At 38.0% G+C, this 22,360-nt stretch overlaps 1 protein-coding gene across 5 annotated transcripts in view; it reads right to left on the bottom strand.

Annotated features, from left to right (window-relative positions):
- Positions 1-22,360, bottom strand: part of Dgkb (diacylglycerol kinase beta) — a 700,455-nt gene that overhangs the window by 473,965 nt on the left and 204,130 nt on the right. For all 5 annotated transcript variants that reach the window (XM_036205893.1, XM_036205892.1, XM_036205894.1 and 2 more), the window contains 5 exons: positions 18,967-19,086; positions 10,503-10,620; positions 7,995-8,083; positions 7,803-7,919; positions 446-544 (listed from right to left, as the gene is read on the bottom strand). In XM_036205893.1, the coding sequence (XP_036061786.1) occupies positions 446-544; positions 7,803-7,919; positions 7,995-8,083; positions 10,503-10,620; positions 18,967-19,086 (543 nt within the window). The remainder of the gene's footprint in view (positions 1-445; positions 545-7,802; positions 7,920-7,994; positions 8,084-10,502; positions 10,621-18,966; positions 19,087-22,360) is intronic.

Below are 22,360 nucleotides of genomic sequence, written 5' to 3'. Positions count from 1 at the left end.
GTATAATTAAAAAAAAAAACAGCAAGTGAAAGTGCACAACATGTTACAAGATTTGTGTTATCACTTCAGATAGCCTCTGACCCTAAGGGAGAAACTTCAAATGTGTAGACACAGAATATATATTCCTATCAAAAATGCCCACAAGAATAACTTCATTATTCTGGGAAGCTAGGTCTATAAAATATGTAAAACGTAGTAGCCTTCTGCCCATATAATTTCTGGAAAGTATAGCATTCATATCAGCTTCATTTCCATCATACTGTACCCCACTGTGTTTATACACGAGGACAAAGAGAATGCCAGGAGCAAAGGTTTCTGCTCAGGAGTGATGATGTGCGTTTTGTCTTAACACATGAAAAATTATTCCCAGAAATACTTATTGCTATAGTGTTCCAGTTATTCACAGTATCCACAAGTGACATCCAAATGATAAGGACAAACTCACCAATACCACCGGGCAGATTGTGGTGGGTGGTAAAATATGGTCCTTCAAGGGTCCACAGTCACATTCAGGCTTCAGATGAGAAGCACATTTATTGTGCAGCTAGGAAAGGAGAAAGAAATAATATCAACTCTACATGACAATGGCATCCCGGGAAGAGTGAACTACAGCCTAGATACAATACTACATTGTAAGTGTACTAGAAGAATTGTAAGAACGAAGTGGCTCAAAAATCTGCTGCAAATTTCATATCTAAGAATCCTGCTTTCTTTGACAAACACAAACTATTTCCTATTACAGAGCTCCTCTGCTTGTCTTTCAGCATGATCTTGAAACCACTGTGCACTGTGGATGTTTTTTTTTTTTTTTTCTTTTTGACCCTCCTGTTTTCTCAAAGTCATTCCAAAGTGCAGAGCTCAGTATGGGGCATAATTGATCCCATCATTAGTTTTAACTTTGTAATTCAATATGTAAATGTAACCTGAGATTCATCTCAGTAGGAGCAGGATATAAATAAAAGAAGATGATTATGATTATAAAAGTGTATCTTTATATTGTATTTACCAGCCCGACATTCAGTTAGCATGTAATCATATAATGTGATATTTATTTTACAATATGTATGAACCTTAGCTGATATTTTTATCAACTCTGATCACAGGTTTAATTTTGAGTTTATGTATAATAAAATGTATTAAGTAGTGATGTTTTAAAATCAACGTGATGGTCTTGATCAAAGATTTGATAAAAATAATTCTTGTTCAAAAAATTTAGAAATTTCTCCCTCACTACGTTATATAAATTAAGTATAAAATATTTATACTTCAGGAAAATTATATATTTTTAACAGTACAATGTGTCTTGTTTAAACAAAGCAATACCACAGCACTTTTCAGCCTGGCAACTCATTTCAGAAGTCCACTCCATTTATCTTTAGCTGTATTAACTCCCCTCTATAAGCAGTTAATTAGCCACTGAGTGTAGGCTCATTGTTGATATACTGTAAGTGATGGAACTGCATTGAAAGAGGATTTCTGCTATCCTATATTCTATAACATTTGTCACACAGAGGCCCTGCCTTAGAGTTCAAGTGTTTATACTATAATTAGTGCCCATTAGGCTGCATTATAGGAAATAAGAGTATCTTTATTCATCCATCTGCAATTAGCTTCTCTTTCCCACATAAACTTCCCTACAGAGAGGTGGGTGAGCATCTTCTTAGGCACGGCTGACTTTTGACAAGAGATAAAAGGCACTAAAGAAGCAGCAGCAGCTGAAGCCTTTTGTACAAAGGAGCCAAGGAAACCTATACCCTGCTTGAGCAATAAAAATACAGCTTCCCTAACTTAACTCTAAAATAGATTATTAGTTTATTGAGGCTATTCTCATAAAATAAATATGGACATTTGGATGCACTGGTAACAAGCTGTCAAGTGTGAGATAAATGGGGTCTATTCTGAATAATGTGTAAAAGTCAAAATATTATCTCTTGATACCAGTGAATGTGGAACTTTTTTTTTTGCAAATAGAGTCTGTGTTAATATAAACTAACTAGGGTACAATCACGCTTGATTTGTCTGGGCCAGATGCATTGACTGGAAGCCTTCTAGGGAGAAGGAAATCTGGACCAGGAGATAGTGACACCAAGAGAATGTTGCATGTGACAAGCCAGGCCTAGATGTGAGTGCTGGCTTCACAGAGCATGCAATACCAAGGACTTCCAGAGAGCATCAGAAGCCAGGAAAAGGCCAAGGATTCTTCCCCAAATCCTTCAGCAAGCTTCTTGACATTGTTATGGTAGACTTCTTGTCTCCCAGGTGATAAGAAAACAAATCTATGTTGTCATAGACCACCTAGCTTAGGACATTTTGTTATAGGAGCTCTAGAAAATGAACATATTGACACTAGGAAAACCACAAGGCAGATCCTGTGTTTTGAACATACTGACACCATGAAAACCCCAAGGCAGATCCCATGTTTCAGGGCTCCTCTGGATCCTGACTCATCATAGAGATGAATATTTTACTCTTTGATATTGTACAAACACCTTGAAATTGGGGGTCAGAGACTTAGAACTTTCTGATGAGCAGTCCTCCTGTGCTCATGGTGAGGCTGCATTGGATTCTTCCTCTTGGGGAAATTCTAAAATGATGCATCTGCAGGTCAAGAAGGAGCACTGCTTACAGATACCATTTGAATCTCAACTCCCTTTGCCCTGCATCTCAATTATTTCCAATATAAACAATAAATACAATTAGTGCCCACAATTGATATTAAGGTCTAAATTGAAAGAAGTAGGATGTAGAAATATTCAATTGACCAAGAGACTAGAATGAGTAAGGGTACATCTCCAAATAGATCTCGTGGAATTCTGCCTCTATAGACCTAACTAACCCTGTACGATATGTCAAGTTTACTGCCATAATGTTCTACAACTCTGAGTTTTTCTGGGCAATATGGAGCAATCCTAAAGCATCAGCATGTAGCAGGGTCCATAATGTCAGTAAGTATCCTGCCTGTCAGTAAAACAAAAACACATATTAAAAGGAACTTTTCTTAAGAAAAAGCTTTGTGTTAACTAACAAATTGCTAGAATACCTTGTTTGTTTGTTTGTTTGTTTTTAAGTGAAAACTACGATCAAACATCTAAAAAATATATTCTAATGGATGCCCATTGCATGACATTGTTTATAAAGGGAAAGGTCAAATCTGTGGACAACATATAAAAGCCTGACCATTTTTACAAGCTGTGAGTCGAATTGTGTAGCAGGTGTCATTGATGCATCCCATTGCCCAGAAAGGCCCCGACAACAAAATAGAAACTAGTAATACAAATGAAGAAAACTGGAAACCAAGACTGTCAAATTGTGTTATGTTTCTTGTAAAGGTAAGATGCTCTAAACAAAAAAAGTCTACCAAGTATTAACAACACAGAAACAACATAATTGAATTCAAACAAAATCAGTTTTCTTTAGGTTACTGGTAACACTGTGTTTTCTGAATGGGTGAGTATGTGTCTTTTCAAAAGAAGTCACAAAGGGACGGCTGTTAACACCCATCACCAACCATAGCAAGTTTCTGACATTGTCACTGTATCTTAAATACAATTTTTACATTCCATCTACTGGGATCAATCCCTAAATCATATGTGGACAGTATTTTGAGACACAGCCTTTTCTGTCTAACTCATTTGAGCTAGATGGAGGTGTGAGAGGATTAGCAACCTTACACCAAAACAGAGGAAAGCAGACGAGCAAATATTTATTTTGTCTTGACATATAATGTCATCTGTCAAGTTACGACTCAGAAAGCAGCTTTAAAATGACATACCCTCATGCCTGCAAGTCCTTAAACTCCAGAATATGGGAAACAAATCCCTTTTCATGGAAGATTACCTACTTTGTAGTATTGTATAATAGCAGTACAATCAGGTTAGGACAACTTATTGCCATGTTATTCCATGGGTCAGAATGTATGAAAAAGACAGTATGAGCAAGATGCCAAGGACTGTTAACTGTCTTCAAGAATGCAGGTCCAAGGTAAGCAAGAACAGAGATACTGAGGTCTTCCCTGAGGATATAAATGAACTAGAGCACAGATGCATCCTGTCTGCTGAGAAAAGTTTCTAAAGGGAATAGTTTCCACCTTTCAAAAAGTCTTTTTGAAAATGTCGTCCACAGCTATCTTTGTGTATTTTTTTTAAAGATGAAACAGAAAAAAATTCTTTTTAATATCCCCAGAAACTCTTTTTCAGGATAACAGATACAAGATTATATCGAGGAAAGTCATATAATATGAACCAGCTTTTCTTGGACTTGAATTAAACACTTGGAAATAATTTCAAAATTTGACAGCTCACAGTAGCACCTAATTTAGAGCCAGCTCTATGTTTATTAGAAAAATCTGTCTCAAGTTTGGATGAAAAAGAACTTGAGTGTGTGTGTGTGTGTGTGTGTGTGTGTGTGTGTGTGTGTGTGTGTGTGTTATAGAGTGGAGTTGAGCTAATGAAAGAAGTTAATCGTGGAAAAAGGGAAGGAGAGTAGGAAAAATAGTTATTGGGATCTAGAGATTCAAAAAAGAAGGAAGATAGTCCTTCTGAACAAAAGCTCAGTGGCCTGACTTAAAGAACTTTGTTAGTTGACATTTTCCCATGACATCAATATTTTACAAATACAGGATACTTCCTCAATGTTGGTATTTGCTAAAGAAAAAAACTGCATATGGATTGAAAATTTTAAAAATCATTGTCAGGAGCTTAATCTTTTCATTAAAATTGATTCCCTATAAGGTATCAAGTTAGTCATTTGGATGTATAAGATAGGCCTTCTCCTATTAGTCTCAGAAACTGTAAGAACCTCACATCCTAGTGATTGCTGCCTGTCAAGATTTGTTTTGTTCAACCAAACAAAACAACCCTTGACAGCTCAGCACACAGGGTAAATACCACGGCAAAGACACCCTCAGCAGATGTGGACTCGGCAGTGGGGTCTGCGTGGTGGCTGGACAGACGCAAGGAGACACAGGTATTTTCCTGGGTCAGGGGGCTGGAGCTGAAAGTACAGAAGTGGCTGCTTATGTGGGAGATACAGCTTTTCACTGTTCTCTTCCTAGGCTTATTACTGACTTTCCTTGCTAAGTAGGAAGCTTCAGAAGACATAAAGCTTCATTCTTAGAACTTAGTTGAACATCTACAAGATGGTAGGCTACAATGAAGCCTCAATGCAATGAGGTTCCACTGAGTTAGAAGTGCAGAAATGGACCTTTGTCATTGATCTTCTAAAATTCACTGAACCATCTGATGCAGTCTGAGTATTACAAAATATTTGGAAATACAATTTCAAGAGGAAGTGTATTTGCAATTCAATACTTAACACTAAGATTAGCACATGAGTCACTGTAGTGAACCCAAGGACCTCCTCAAATCCTGACACTGTCCAGAACTTCAGATGATTAGAAAACAACAGATGCCATCAACATGTGGCACTGGAGGAAATCAAAGCATAAGAGTGATGGTATGAAGAAATGAAACCATTGGAGAACAATCTACTTTGCCATTTAGAATAAAGAAAAAATCTGAAGAAGAAAATATTAGCACTAAAGAAAACATCAAGAGAAATACAGAACTGAAGTTGGTTCCTAGAAAGTATTTAAGACTAGTGTAGTCCAAGGGGTGGGAAGTGTTAAATAAAAGGTAGGAATTAACCATAACCTTCTCAGGAGTTCCTCAGCAGAAACCCTGCTCTAATACAAGAGTCAGTAGGGAAGGAAGATGCAAGAATGTGTGCTTCAAACTCAATTCTGAACTTTGTGGGACTCAACATCAAAATGAGGTGGGGAGACTGCATGAAGTTATTATAGATTGCTGAAGAGGGCGTATTATAACAAATTAGTATTTTCAAAAGATTTTTCTGGTGGTGGTGCAGAAGCCTACATTAGAGAAGTACCTTCTGTCATGGAAATGAGCCAAGAGATTCTTACTCTGATCTAGTTGGGATGTGCTGAGAGCTTGTGCTTAGGTTGGGAACATTATGTCAAAAATCTCAGATATGGGAGAGATATTGTAAGGAAGAAATGTGAGGGCTTAGCACTAGGCTCTGTGAAGGTGATAGCATAAAGACAAAGAAAAACTGACTTCTAACTACCACAGTGACTAGAAATCCATGCTGCTCCCAGCATGATAAAGGGCATGGTAAGAGTTGAGTAGTGGTTCTTGAGGATGCAGGTCTATGACCTTGACATCAAAGTTAGTGATGCTTGGAGCCACACAATTCCCTATGCTCCTTAGAGATGTAAGTATTATTCTGACTAGGACTGGGCAGTTTCCCATTATAAATCTTCCCAAGGTGAGACATAAATATCATGAGTACCACTCAAAGAGTTCCCTATGAACACCAGGGTTGGCATTAGGCACCCATGCCAAATTTTGCCTGTTTCTCCTATTTCCCACTGAGCTGATGTTTGGTCTCTAAGCATTTGCTAAGTATATGCTCTGTCTCTAAGCACACATACGCTGATATTTTACCCACTTAATCCTTATGACAGTCCTATAAGATAGGTATTTCCATATCATAATGTAGAATATTGTCCTAAACTGATTCAACACATGGGTTTAATGGTACAGCTTGCAAGGGACAGGGGCCATGTTAGTAATCTGGTTTTCTCAAGTTATGATTTCGAGTCATTCAAAGTATATAAAGGCTTTTTGGAGAAAACTTGACTCAGCCATGCTTCATTATTTGATTTTCTTTATAAGCAGGCCCTCATGGAATCCACACAGGTGGCCCCTTCACTGTTTATTATGGACAGCACCACGTCCCTCTGTTCCCCTGACTCCCAGACAGTAAAGATGGCATTTAGTTCTTTAGAGAGCTTTCTCAATAGGCCCCATTAATTGAGAGAGAAGTCTTAGGCTAAAATTTTCATAAAATAGCTCAAAGAAAGCTGTGAATAAAACTAAATATTCTGTCAGCTAGCTACAAAATCAATAAATTAATAAAAGTGTTCTTACTTTTGCTGAAAATTAAAATTCTGAAATTACTCAAAGACAGCTGAAAATGAGCAGAGACAGTGTGTTCAGTTTTTAAAATACTCAATTCCATTTTGAAGCATAAATCAACTTGTTTTTCTCATTATTCTGTGTGTTGTGTGTGGGCTTAAGAAGCCTGTTTAACATCTAGCTTTGGGCAGAACCTTATAGCTCTACCAAAAGACCAATTTGAATAACTAACACAGTGCCCTCTGCTGTTTCTTCTGACAAATGGAAGATTGTTAAGAATGGAAGGACCAATATGCTATTCTGTGAGAAACAAAAAGCACGGATAACAAAACACTCCTCCAGGCTAATAAACATTCAAAAAGAAGAAATGTTTGTTTGCGTTACATTTCAGAAATTAAACAGATACAGTGGGACCATCTGATAACTGTTATTATTCCAAAGTTATCTGAAGCACTTTGACAGTCAACATGGTAATATCCCAGAGCTTCTCATGAAGGACCTTAATTATTAGTACTTCAAAACCTCTTGTGTTCCAGTTTACAATGTACCTGGAAGAAAGCAACATGCTTGGGAGAATGGTTGGATGTCCCAAGAAGCAACGGTGCCCAAATAGAAATGAGCCCCTTCTGTTGGCCAGCTTCTCATCTGTGGTTTCTGATTGCTTTCTTGGGACCTTCTAGAGCTCTGTGGGACCTTATGTGAAGATCTATATAAATGTGTCTGCTCTAAGATCTGTCTGACAATCCTGGCTTCTATGAGGACAAATCTGATTTCAGGTAGATGACATAAGAAGCCCCTAAGATTTGATCTGATTTATTCTAAGCAGGAAGCCCTTCCAGGACAGTGCTATCATGAGTTACTCACTGTGGTCTGACACCAAACGCAGTGCAGCCCCGTCAGGCCCTGGTAACATTTCACTGTCTTGTGGCACTTATCACACTTGGTTGGGCAGTTGCCTTCAACCCAATAATGGTGCATGACCTGGAGCAGAGAACAGGGTGGTAAGAGGAGGTATCCGGGATGACTTGGGTAGAAAGCCAATGTTGCCAAACTTACATCTGTGTTCTTCTTGGACTTCACGTAGGTCTTGATGCAGGAAGGAGGGGCTCTGGCCACACAGCGCTCATGGACCGTGTACTTGCAGACTGAAAGGAAACAGGTACCCAGATTCAGAGCTGACCCTGGTCCTGATTGAAATTTTATGAGGGGAGAATGACATTAACAGAACTTCATTTCACATCCACAGTTCCCTAATCAATCCAATCAGCCACATCAAGGAAAAAAGTCCAAGTCGGCTGTTTTTATCATGGAATACAAAAGGCCAATTAGTACAGGAAATAGTATGCATATGAGAAACCAAGGCTCCTCTATCATGGCATAGCAGGAAATGCTTAATTAAATCAGTCCTTGCTCAAATTTTTCACAATAATTCCCAGATGACAAAAATATTAAAGACAAATTGATGGCTGCCAAATGGCTTGGTGTCATTTGCTGGAAGGAAGAGGTCTATATTTCACCAAGTGTAGGCATGGGAGCAGCTGGCGGGCATGGGAGCAAATGCCTATGGCTTCAGACTACTTTGTATATTGACTCATCTAAACGCTAAAGGACAGATTTGTCTATTTCTAGAAAACAGATTTCATCATCCATGCCAGGCCTTCAGGGAAGTTCATCTTTCATTTTTCATCATGATATTGTTTCTCCAAAACCTCTACCTTCACTGGGTAACCTATGGTGCTAGGAAGAAAAACTTAGAATTTATATGAAAACACATATGAGTACATAAATGCCAGCAAATGTATATATATATATATATATAAAATCTGTGCCATAAAACAATATCATTCACATTGAGGGTGCATGTCCACATCTCGCGGTTTCAATGTAAATATCAGTAGGGTCACTTGTAGGTGTTCTCCAAGCTGAAGGATGACCCCAAACTAACAACTCAGAGTTCATAAATACGAAAAGTTTGTATAATTAAACAGATTAGCACTTTCAAAATCTCCTCTTGAATTATGAATGAAATGCATATAATGCCTATCGCATTTTATAATACAACTCGAAACCATCCTGTCTGTGAGTTCCCTAGGAGGAGTACATACTGATGACCATTTTATAAATGGTAAAAATCTGGTTTTTTTCTGTTACACCATACCCCTTCTTTGAAAGTTGTCTTGTTTCAATCAATTAAATCTACCCTAAAATTGTTCACTTTCTTAAAAAGTTATAGAAGTTCTGAAACAGGTTTTTTTTTGTTTGTTTGGTTGGTTGGTTTTGGACATGGAAAATGTTCTAGTATATCTGAATCTTCCAAAGTGGCCATTAGAAATATTCCTCTTATGTGATAAGTGACAAGTATGTTATGAAACCGTAAAAGATCCTAATGCTTTAGAAATTAAATACATATACGACATTAAGAGTAGTTCTTAATGTCAAATAATACATCCAGAGAAATAAAATTCCAAAGTATACTGCAATGCAGAAAATGATATGGCTGGACTATTGGATCAGTGGAGAACCTCATCTCCTCCTCATGGAATATGAACTTTATTTTTAGGTAACAATGCTATAAATTAAATAGATACTTGATAATTTTATAAATTAACTAACACACATGTACACATGTACCCTCTTAATGAAACTCTAACTGGTAGTGTGGATTTATTAGAATAAAATAAATCTTACAAGACAAGGAGACTGAAGTTATTAAAATGAACACAACTTATAATGCCTTATATTGCTATGGCTATAGAAGCCATATGAAGATTTTCCTTTATGTAAAAATAATGAGTCAGAGGGATTGGGAAATCAGAGGGATTGGCAAGTAAAGGACTTGTCACACAAAGACTAGAGTTCAGCCCCTAAGAACTCATGAAAAAAGACCATCTGTGATGCTAGCACCTGGTGATAGAGACAGAGTCTCCCAGGAGTGAAGTGGCTTGCTGGGCGAGTTGAGATGTGGGTCAGTAGGAGAAGCTAAGTCAATATGTAAAGTATAAGAAGCTAACCTTAGACCTCCACATGAACACACAATCACACATGGGAACAACACACACACACACACACACACACACACACACACACACTCATTCAGTGAAAGGTGAAAGACCTGGGGCTTTAACTTTTTGATCATTTGAAGGAACAAAATCTATTTTTACTCAACTGATTTAAGTCTTTTTTATTTTTTTTAAGATTTGAAGGAATTGCCTCACCTCAAAGAGCTAATTACAAAAAAAGTGGTTAACTTATGGGGTGAATATAAAATATAAATAAGAGCTAAATATGAGAAACCAGTGAAAGATATCTAAATAGTCCCAGGAAAGATGAGAAACACAAATACATGAAAATTAAACTACAGTAAAAGAAATGTCTAAGGAGTTGCAAAGTATCATTAATTCCTTTTGGAAGGAAGTTTATGGGAGACCTGAGCATTGAGCAGCTACAGGGAAATACACGTTATAAGCATCATGGCCTGGAGTATGTCACACAAACAGGATGATTGCATGAGCTCAGTGTTCCCTCAAGCAAGGTGATGACATCAAGCAGAGGCAGTGTACTCACAGGAGCAGCAGAGGCCCTGCTTCCCCACGCCAATCAGCATGTTCAGGCAGAGATTGCAGTAGGCTGGCTTGTTAAAGTGCTTCAGTCGCCACACATGCTGTCCGTCATCCTTCACATTCTGCACAGGACGTGAGAGAAACAGATTTCACTTCATGAAATAAACAGTGGAATCTGTAAGTGCCAATAAAGCTCAGGCTGGACCGAAGAGTCTCGAGACAATCTGTTCCCTCATCTCTGACTCCCTACATTACAAGATCGCCCCAGAGACACGTGTGCTCTAGCCAGATGAGATACTGCCAACTATTCTGAGACACTGTAGCAACCCATGGAATCTTGTCTAATGTCAACAGCTCAACAGCATTGCCTGGCGCCACCACAACGACCTGCCAAACAGAGCTCTCCCTGAACACAGCGCCCACAAGCTTCGCCCGAGTAGCTCATGGTTAGCACACAATTGCACAACTGAAGAGAGAGAAAAGACCGAGGTGCAGGTGCCAGGAGTGGAAACTTGTAAAAATTGTTAATTCCGGCGTTGTGTTGGGAAAAAGAGAACTCAGAATGAAATTAGGTTTTGTAAGGCAGCAAAATAGGATGTTACGGCAGAAGCAATGCTTCCAAGTCAGACGTGGTCATCCCAGGACATCACCTGCAGATCCCTAACGGAATCTTCAAGAATATATGCTGTATTAAAGACTAATTTTGATGAAGAGGACAAAGGCATAAGTATATGATCATGTCCTTAGCTGTCTTGTAAGAACAGTTATTTTATGCTTAATGAAAGATGATAAGAATATAAAAACGTACGTTTATAACAATCGCTGTAGCTACATGTCACAATAAGATGCTGGGTTTACACTAACTTACAATTTTAGTAAAAAAAAGTGCTATATTGTTTACTATGCTAAGTCAATCTACACAATATTTTAATAACTAATGGCATTGATTACATCTGTATTGCCTAGGATTAAAATAACACAAATTTATAGGACGCTACTCTGTTTAAATCCCTATAAAAGGGCCAAAAGCATTACATGAAGTAATCATGTTGCCATCATTTGTTATCATCATTTATATATTATTACAAACCCTTCATATCTCATTCACCAATTTGTGTGAAACTGAATTTTGAAATTATTGATAGATATTTTATTGACACTGACATAATTCACAATGTTTCAAGTTAGCAAGAATACATACTTCTTTCAGTGTGTTTATCAACTAATGTCTGGGTATGTATTTGGGGACTATAGAAGGCAAACACAAGCACAAGTCATCTTTTTATTAATAATAAAATATTAACAATAATGTTTCTAACAACTCTCTCTTACCACAGTGAGAGCTAGGACACTGATTTATAGTATCCATAAATCCATAGCAACTAATTCTCACATTAGAATTAGAAATGTCAAATTTGCATCATAAGATGAAACATTAATGAAAATGCTTCCTGGAGGTACTTGTCAATGGGCCCCTTGAATTTTTTCAAGTTTTGAAGGCAGAAGCACTGCCATGTTTTTGTCTCAAGAAGACATTTGAAACACAAGTGATTACTAAATACCTTGTACAAGAGAGGAGAAACTCTCTCGAGAGTGGAGAGATGTCCTCGCTAATGGAGACGGGCCGAACAGACTTCTGTCCTACATGGAGACTTGGAGACCTGCTCTGAGCTGAGTGCTGCATTTACTTGGTTTACATTCCCCAGTCTCCTCACACTACGGGAGAAAGGCAAGCCAGCTGAGCTGTGAACTGCCCATTGCTTGCTTTGCTGTGAGTAAGAAAGTCTCTGACCCAGGGAGTCTCATGTTCTTTGGTACTGGAGAGAGCTAATTGATCCCTTTTCAATTTCTTAGCAATATTCAAATTTGTCTTTTGGGTAAGGAACTGGGAAACTCTTAACTAAAGCAGCTGTGAGAAAATGCAGATGATTATCCTAGAGACCACATCAGGAGACAGAATTTTAAATATTTTCCTCCATAATTTAAAACAATAAGCTTCAAAATAATTTCTGAGTCCAGTACTGGTTTGTATATATCATTACAGTTTTAATAGCTCTACAATCTAAGTAGGATAATAAATTTTTAGCTTTGCAATATTTTGTAATCTATATTTTTATTTCCATCATAATGAAAGAATTCAACATCTTGATATAAAAGTATTATCATGAGAGTGCTGATTTTTGATAATCTTTAAAGTAGCAGTGCATTGCTTTAAGAAATTTTCAATTAAAAGGAGAACGGGAAACGTTCTAATTTTCCTGTGTTTGCTGTGTCTGTCCTCCCTGTCATTTCATTTTAATGATTGTCCATTCCATGTGAATAAGCCTCATCCTGTTGGAGAGCACATATGGACGAAGTTAGCTGGCATTTTCCTTATCAAAAAATAAACAAGTCTGAACGTGGGTGTTCTGTCAATCAGAATACTTAGCCATGTTACAGGCTGCAAGTGATGTGCAAATCTATTACCCAGGCATAAAATGCTTTACCAAAGAAAAAAATTAAATAGCTTTATAGCTTTTAGCCTGATGCACTGCCCAAATATGCCAGAGATGAAATATGGATGTGACTTCTTTCAGAGAAGAAATGGAAACCAAGAGCCAACTCCTTCCAGTAGTGCAAATTGCTCCCTGACTCCCTGGATTTTCATGTCTTATCTTGTCTTATTTAGATTGTAAACTTGATAGAGGAGAAAGACTCAGTTTTATTCTATCATCAGCATGCATTCTTATTAATGTTTTATAGGAAATAAATATTTATTATCAAGGAGGAATTCACATTTCTTTTTTTTAGAAAGAAGCACAGAACTGAAAGGCCTGAATCCTGGCCTACTAGGAAAGACTCTTGTGTTTCACTGCTCTACTTCTCTGTCTAATAAAATGAAAGCACACTCCTTCCTTTTTCAGGCCATAGTGTGAGTTTTCATTATATAATACCTGTGAAGTTAATTTAGCTCCTTGAGGACTGGTGTTATATAAACAGCAAATATAATCACCATCAAAGGGTTGAACTGTAGAACATCCAAATGTTTCAGCCTGAAGACTCAAGAAGAATGTTTCTAGGTGCACTGTACTTTATTTCATAAAACGTTGCTTTTCCTCCCTCGTCTCTATACCAGATGTGACACTGTTCTGTGCCTATGACAGGGAGACTGCTCAGTGATTCCTGGCCAAGTTGAGAGCAAGGAAGAGCTCTCAGCAGACTTCCCCAACCTTCAATTCTCTAAAAGTCAAACAGATGTGGAAAAAAATTAAAAAGAAATGCCCTTGGGTTTTGATGGTATTTGCCTATTTATTCTACAGTTTTTGAAGTTTTAGTATTTTTCCTCTCAGCACTTCCCAGGCTATAGGCACTGTCCAGATGAATTAGGGCTGCTCTAGATGGTGTTTATTTTCAAAAGACCTTAAAGAGATATTTTACTGACATCCCATGCCAAATGCCCCCAATCCCACATCTCACCAAGTGCCTTGAATACAAAGAGGAGTGACTGTTACATGTTAATTCCATTGTTAGCGAGCGACCATTATGGTATAGTATATATTTTGTCTAGTAACTCTAAAAATTATACCACTATAATAAAAGCTGTTCTCTTTGGCAAAAAAATGGGCCATATTAAGTCTGGGCAAAAAGAACTCAGAGAGGTGTATTAACATCTGGGCAGAGTCACAGTTGGTTGCTAATTTCCAGACTGTACTTTCTGCAGTCAGAACAGGGCCTTGCCATCCTTGAGGCTCCAATCAAAGTGTTTTCCATATCATACTGTATAATAAGATAATAATTTTCATTAAATAACCTGTAATGGACTCCTCGATCTTATCTGGTTTTTCAATGCCTGAATAGACTGATCCAAGTATAGAGAGTGGGAAAAAATTCCTCATCAAATTAAAATTTTTAATTGAAATGTAGAATATCAGTTTTTTTTTTCCAAATATGATTTAGTTTAATCAAAGCACATCATTGCTTGTCACTCAAAAATCTCACCAGGGAACACATCCTTTCTTTGTTATTAATCTGAGCAAAAGTATGAAGAAAAATGTGCCCTTAAACTTTCTTAATCAAAGCCATCATATATATTACATATGAAACTAAATACAGTGTTTTTGAAGCCACATAGTGAAATGAAAACATTCCCTCCAAATGCAGCTCAGGCTACATGTGGCTATGTCTTATACAGTCACAAAGTTGAGGGTCTTCCTTCTAGTGTTATTGTGCTAACTGGTCATGCTGTGAGACTGCCTTCTAAGTATTTCTGTTTGTACCTGTCCACCAGGACTGCTGTAAACCATCATCAGAGACACTTCTTTATGAGGCAGGCAGCTGTGGATACAGAGACCAATCACGGGTCAGTGTTGGAACAGGTGTCTGTGAGTGCTCGGTCCCAAATGGGGTATCTGTGTCCCTGATATGAAAGGCTCATAGGTCAGTGAAGAAGAGGAAGTGATGGGAAGGAGTGCAGGTCCTCTGGACCTGGCATAGTTACCCTACTCATGAACTCACAGCACACATGCTTATTGGCCCCAGATCCATACACATGAAGCCAGCCAAAATCCATGCACAGCTGAGTGAGGCCATGAGATCTCATCCTTGACTAGAATGCTATTGGCAGCGGGGAGATACTAAGGCAGTGGTTCTCAACCTTCCTAATGCTGTGACCCTTTAATACAGTTCCTCCAGTTGTGGTGGCCCCAACCACAAAATTATTTTTATTACTGCTTCATAACTGTGATTTTGCTACTGTTACGAGTCATAATGTGTCTTCCAATGGTCTTAGGTGACCATTGTGAAAGGGTTCAACCCCCAAAAGGGGTCATAACCCACAGGTTGAGAACTCTTGTACTAAGGAGAGAGACTCATTCTTTGGGACTGCGGCAGCTAGCATGTTAGCCTTGCACCTGCGAGGGACCCTGTTCCCATGCATCTGAGGGTTTCTCTGAGTGGAAATGGAGGTGGAAATTGGGGGAGGGTGGAGCAGGATCTGATCACCTTTTGTTTGTATATAGGTATGAAATTCCCAAAGAATAAATTTAAAATAAAATAAAATAAAATAAATTATTTTGTTTTGCTTTTTTTTTTTTTTGAGGGGGGAAAGGCTGTCACTACATAGCCCTGGCTAGCCTGGGACTCTCTGTGTAGAGTAGGCTGACCTCAAGCTCACTAAAAGTCTCACTCTCCCTCCTGAGTGGTGGGGTTAAAGGCCTGTGGAGGCCTGTGCCTCCATGCCTGGCTAAAACTAAATAATTTCTCAAGAGGAGTTAAAGTTTCTTATTTCAAACAGACAACTGTTTAGGTAGGTGGTACTATTTTATAAGAATATAATGAAAATTTTTAGTGTTAATAATTACAGATTATATTTTACTATAATGTGAAGACAGATTTCAGAATTGAAGCATTATTATCTCTGGCATCTGAAGGAAGGGATGCTCAATCTTTGAAGTGTCAGCAAGGCACAAACATGTTCAGGACCGTTTCTTCTCATTTTTCTAGAGAGATTAACTACTTATCACAAAATAACCTCCTTAGACAAGGAAGCTAGGCTGTCTGTCCGTCTGAAGGTGTCTCCGCTCTTGAGCCTTTTTCCTGTTCCTTCTGACATCTAGCTGCAGTGTCCACAGACTTAAATTCCTCTCTCTGCCTCTCAAGAGGGAAGGAAGATCTTTTTACGTTTGAGGCAGACCAGGACTGCAGAGTCAGACCTTACAAATAAAAACAAAACAAACAAACAAGACAGTAACAGAACAGAACAGAATCTGACAAAACATGACACTGGTCAAATCTGCCTAGTAACTTGCTTTTGTAAATAAAGTTCTATTGAATCACAGCTTTGTTCAATCGTTTAAACAAGAACTGTGATTGCCTTTATCCTATCACATGATGGAGGGGAGTTTAGGTAAAGACTTGTGGCCCTGGGAGCTAATTTATTTACTATGCTTTACAGTCAGTTTCTACTCTCTAAAGAGGCAGTAACTGTTAACATACAGTAACATGTTTGTTCACTGACAATGTAAAACATGTCAGCCTGTCCTGTCACAAACCCACAAGCTTCCTTCAACTGTGGGCATCTCTCGTACCTGTGGATGACTCATAAAGTGTGTTGGTGTTCAATTAGCTTCTGGGGCTTGGGGAAATAAAGCCACACACAGTGCTTGTGGGGCCGTCAGGAAAGTGGACAGGGAGAACAGGCTCGCTGGGAATCAATACCATCAGCTGCTCATGGCTGGTTCTCGGTACTGTCCCAGCCATAGCTGAGGTCAGATAGACTCCCCCAGGCCAGCGCTCGATGTTCCTGCATCCTGTGCAAGCTCTTCTATCTTGTTCAAACCCTTAAGACCTACAGAGAGAATTTAGATTTCTCTCAAGATTTTACAAGGGTGCTATACTGAAATGGAACAGTGATATAATGAAGAGAACTCTGTTCTACAAGTTTTGAGGTGAAGAAAAAGCGAAGATAAAGCATATTATTAACAATTTCAAGCAAGCCTTGTATAACAACGGCCTTGGAAGACATGAGTTTCAGGGTTTGGTTTTCTTTTTTGTTTGTTTGTTTGTTTGTTTTTTAATAAAGCTGAGTTATGTCAGATTTAGGAAAAAGTGCTACCCAGAAAACAAAAACAAAAACCCTAAAACTTTATTCAGTGATGTGAATCCTGAAAAGGGAGGACATAACTCTCAGGCATAAATATTTTGTGGTGCTCAAACTCAGAAATCTCTTAATTTCCCCTCACAGGTATGAGACTGCAATACTTCGTCTGTTTCTGATTAGTTTATTTTGAACTTTGTGAAGTTTGTAGAAACTCTTGGACAGGAAAAGAAATGGCAGCCACTCTCTAGTAATTTCATGAGTATCAGGTCCCGAGGAATGATGTTTCTGGTTTGGGAAGCAAAGCAGACACTCTTGAAAATGGGGAAGCTTCTGGAAGTGTGTTGAGAAATAACAAAGTACAATGACATCATCAAGTGCCAAAGTGCCATGCTTCTCATGAGAATCGCGCTCTCCCAGGATGCCAGTCTTGGCGGGGCAGTTTGGCTAGCACACTGCAGCCGCTTTCGAATATACCATGATGTCCAGCACGTGGTCACTTAGAATGTACTCCCCAAGGTCATAACAGACAGTACGCAATAGTGTAACAAAGCAGACTTCACATGAATGGCCAAGATCAAGATGAAGCACCCACATTCCCAATTTAATAGCCAAAGACCAGGGTGGAAGTGGAGGGGAGATAGCGTATCATGAATCCAGTCCTCTGTGAGAGAGAACACAATACCTGCTCGCAGCAAGGAAGTAAGTTTCAGTTCCGAAAAACAGTGGCTGTCTCTCATCACTAGGTTGTTTTTACTGGTTATCTCATGTAGTTTATGAGTGATTACGTTTTATAGGGGTTTTCAATTAATTAAAATTGATTTTAAATTGTTGTATTATACGTTTATTTAAAAAAAAAAAAACTAAAAGAAGTGAAATTTCTCTTTTAGAATGGTTTTTTACAGCGAAAAAATGCCCACTCCCGTAAATTGCTCTCTTCGTATTAACCAATGTCGCCCTGCCATCTAGTGGCTATTGTTGGGAACACAGTCCCGATGATTACCCACCCCCATTGATTTCTGTTAAATTCCAATACTGCTTCTGCACCCAAAACATAATTAATATTAAAATACAGTTATAAACTACATATAACTAGCTGCTATGATATTAAAATCAAAATACTATCATCCAGTTACTGTCACATTAAAATAAAGTATACTATTTCTTTAAAAATGCTCCATCAAAAATTTAAATTTTTATATTTAGATCTGTAGTTAAATAATACAATGTTTTTTTATAATTTTACAAAGTATTTATATAAGATGCCATTTAAGAATTACTTCCAAATAAAAATATCTTGTCAATTATTTTTTCTTCCCTCACCTCAAGCTAGCAATTGCTTTTTGATTTTCTTCTTGTGGAGCTCAGGTTGGGACTCGGGGGCCTAAGGTGTGCTAGGCAGGTGCTGTCCCACTGAGCCACCATAGCAGCCCCTGACAACCACACATCCCCACACATCCCACAGCTCCCCTCCTTCTATATGATCACTTCCACTTAAAACATCCAAATTTTAGCTTTGAAGTTGTGGCATTAATTTCTGGGAAAGGGGCACTTTTGGAAGGTCCTAACCTAAATCACTCCGTGGCTGAAATTTACTACAGTAAACCAGATCAAGAAGGAAATTAGTCAAATGCCAATCTTCTGAAGGCCATTTGTGTATTCCTACAACTACAGATACTCCTAAGCCCTAATGCCATTTATATTTTCTACACACACAGGTGCAACACTTTTTACATGGCTTCGTGTTTCACAAAATCACATGGTGGAATTATTAGAATTTGAGAAACTTACTATACGCTCAATGATAGAAAATGGCCCAGACAACTGATCATCAATGTTGCCAAAGAGCATCTCACAGACCAAGCCACACACCCTCCTCAGTGCAAAGGCTTACATTTTCCAAACCCAGGAGGACAAGAAGCGGGATAGTGGTCATTCCTCCTTGAATCCACTCCTCCAGAGACACAGTGCCATCGCGGTCATAGTCAATTTCTTCCATCATTTCATGGAGGATCTGGAAAAAGGAGATGAGAAAAATATTCAAAGAACTGAATTTTAAAATCCTTGCCTCCAACTGGTTATACTATATTGTGACTAGAAACTGAGTGAGAGTAGGAAAAATGTCTGTAAAAAATATATTAACCCTGTTATCAGGAAGATAGTTGACTTTGTTATGATTTCTAGAACCAAGCTCTTCCACGATGATCAAGTTTTAGAAACAGGAGCTCAACTTTTAAACTATTTTTCCAAGGAACAGCAGCACAGTGAAAATTAAAAGGTACTTAAAATGTAAGGATAAAAGTAGTCTCTAATTACTTCCTCAAGATCGTTTTTTTAAGTTCATATATATGCCAGAAAGTGTCTGGACAAATTAACATCATGTCAAAGAGCTCAAATAATTCTTTGTTAAGTAGTAATGGGTGAGGGAATTAAGTTGTTCTTAATTGCCTATAACAATTTAACAGAGCCCAAACTTAACGACTTGATTACATTTGATTAGACTTCTTTGAAGATGGCTTGCAAGTGATGTCCAGTAATATGCAGTTATGATGCAGTTGCCTCTTTATACTGTGGTGATAATGTGGATACTTATTTTAAAGGGTTACGAAGATATAATGAGACAATGTAATATAAGTTAAAGATTGCTGGCATATACAAAAAGTTCCATGTAGTGTTTTATTATAAATTGTAGGAAAGTTCCAAGTATGTTATCCTTGATTGCTGTGAATGTCAACAAGTTTCCATTCTAGGAAAACCATGGAAGGTAAATATGGTTAAAACAAAAACAAAAACAAAAACAAAAACAAACAAACAAAAAAAAACTCAGAAGAGCAAAAAATACATTGTCTTTATACAATATGGACAATTTAAGCAGTTTGGAAAAATACATCCAAACACCTTAAGAACAAATATGTGAAAAGATGCTATGAATGTGATTCTTGAATTAGAAGTATAAGTAGTATTTTCCTAGCATTCTTCTTGGCATCTTTTGTCGGATTGTTTTCCAGATCTACTGGATGAAGAAGACGACTTTGGGGAGCATTATTTCATTATCTTCAAAAGAAAAGGCAAAAAATTTAGAATGTGATAAAATGGCATAAGATCTGATTAAAACACTATGCTTCTTGGGGGTACATCAATGAATGAGTAGAAATGATCAAGTAGGAGAATTGAATTTGTTGTGATGGCACACACCTGAGATGCCAGCATCAGGAGCTGGGGACAGGAAAACGGCGAGTCTGAGCAACACTAGACTAAATTGTGAGATCCTACCAACAAAGAACCAGAAAAGAACAAGGCACAGTGAGAGTTCTCTCATGACCCTATGCCTGTGTTTTGGCTTTGTAAGGCAGGGTCCCTGTAATTCGCTCAAGTTGGCTCAATGACTCACCTTCTTTAGTACCAGGATGATGGGACTGAAATCATGCAACTCTGTCCTCAGCCTCATGCTTTAATAATGTATGCTTAGTAAACTCAATGTTAGAGCCTGGATTCACTCAACAAATGTTCTTTTTAAGGACATGTTGGTCTTCCTATTAATTTCTACAAACATCATATCACTTTTCTCTGTTTGTGCAGACCTAAAATAGAGCCTATGAATGTGAAAGCTTTTGAGGCTGTGGGCAAGATGAGATGATGAGCTATGATAGCCAACATGTGTTCAAAGTAAGGCTGTTTCCCTAACTCTACTATTTGGACTGTCCAGATGAGAGGCCAACATATCAGGATTGCCCAGGAGAAATAATGCCATGGTTGTTATTTGTGATCTCCAGTAGATAGCAGTATCAGTCAACTGTCCAGCCACCAACGGGTACCTCCTTTGCAACATCCATATCTCACTTTGGTACAGCACTAGGCACCACAACTATGTTTGCTGGGAAGTTGGTTGTATCCACTTCTGCTGTGAAAACTGATAGAAAACAGATCCTCTCCTTCACTTGCTCCCATGAGAATAAGCCGACTTCACTGATAGATGAACACTTGTCACAGGAAGTTGAAAAGGTAGGAAAATACTATTTCAATTTTTTTCTGATCAAAAGGAACAACAGAACTTCTAATTAATCTCATGATTTCAGTAGAATACTAAGATGAATTCTTTAATAAATTAAATACACAGTTTACCAATTCTTTGAACTCCATAGACAAACTACAGTTGTGAATGACAGTGTCACTTGCTGTGAGCACAGCAGGCAAATTTCCACCACAAAGCAAGTGAAATTGAAGTACAGTTCAATTAGAATGAGAAGTCTCAATGGTGGGAAGAATGGTGTTATGATTTTCACAGGACTCAGGCCTGCCCTCCCTTTGATTAAGACAGAAGGCGAAAGCAGATGAGCTTCTGCCTCATTGTCCTATCTTTTTATCTTTCTATCTATGATCTATCTATCTATAAATCTATCTATCTATCTATCTATCTATCTATCTATCTACTCATTTACTCATTTATTTTGTTTCCCTGTGTAACAGCCCTTGGCTGTCCTGGATCTCACTCTGTAGACCAGGCTGGCCTGAAACTCACAAAGATTCATCTACCTCTGCCTCCTGAGTGCTGGGATTAAATGCATGCACCACCATGCCTGGACTCAGTGTCCTATCTTTATCATGGTTGTAGCTGTATAAATGTGAGTGGTGATTTAAAAGAAGCTTCCCAGATTCATATGGTATACGGATCTCTTAAATAAAACTGAATTGCTTTCTTCATAGACACTTCATAAACTTAATGGGCTTCAACAATAAAACAGGCAACAGTCTCCCATCAATTTCCCCCAAAATGTTATTTATGTATAAAGTTGAATTGCCTAAAAGGGACGGTTTCAATACATTTTAATGATGCTAGAGTTTTATAAATTCATATATAATAAGACATCTTTATTTTCTTAAACACAATTTTTTAAACAAGTTGGTAAATATTTCCTGGCTGTGTTTTTAACTAGAACTTTGTAGAACTTTGAGCAAGCAGTTTCAACATATTTTGATCTCAAGTTCACCCACCTAAGGAATAAATGAAAGAGGGCATCCAAGAGTTACAGACACTAAATAACACATGCACAGGAGCAGCACAGTACACCTTGGATATAAACACAGCAGCCTCTTCTGTAGCATGGACCTTGGCAGTGTCCATCAGCAGCATCCACTTACCCCCATGTGTAACCTCACCATTCAAAATGTAATAACCAGGAGGAAGAAAGCCAAGGACTGCCTACAGACCACCATATGTACCCTATCATCCCATGCAAAATCAACCCAACTTCGGTTAGACATAATAATTGAATCACAAAATTTAAAAA

Source organism: Onychomys torridus, chromosome 14 (genome assembly GCF_903995425.1).
Source record: "Onychomys torridus chromosome 14, mOncTor1.1, whole genome shotgun sequence".
Classification (NCBI taxonomy): Eukaryota; Metazoa; Chordata; class Mammalia; order Rodentia; family Cricetidae; genus Onychomys; species Onychomys torridus.
Note: the sequence above shows the minus strand (reverse complement) of the source record. Positions and strands in the feature narration are given on the sequence as shown.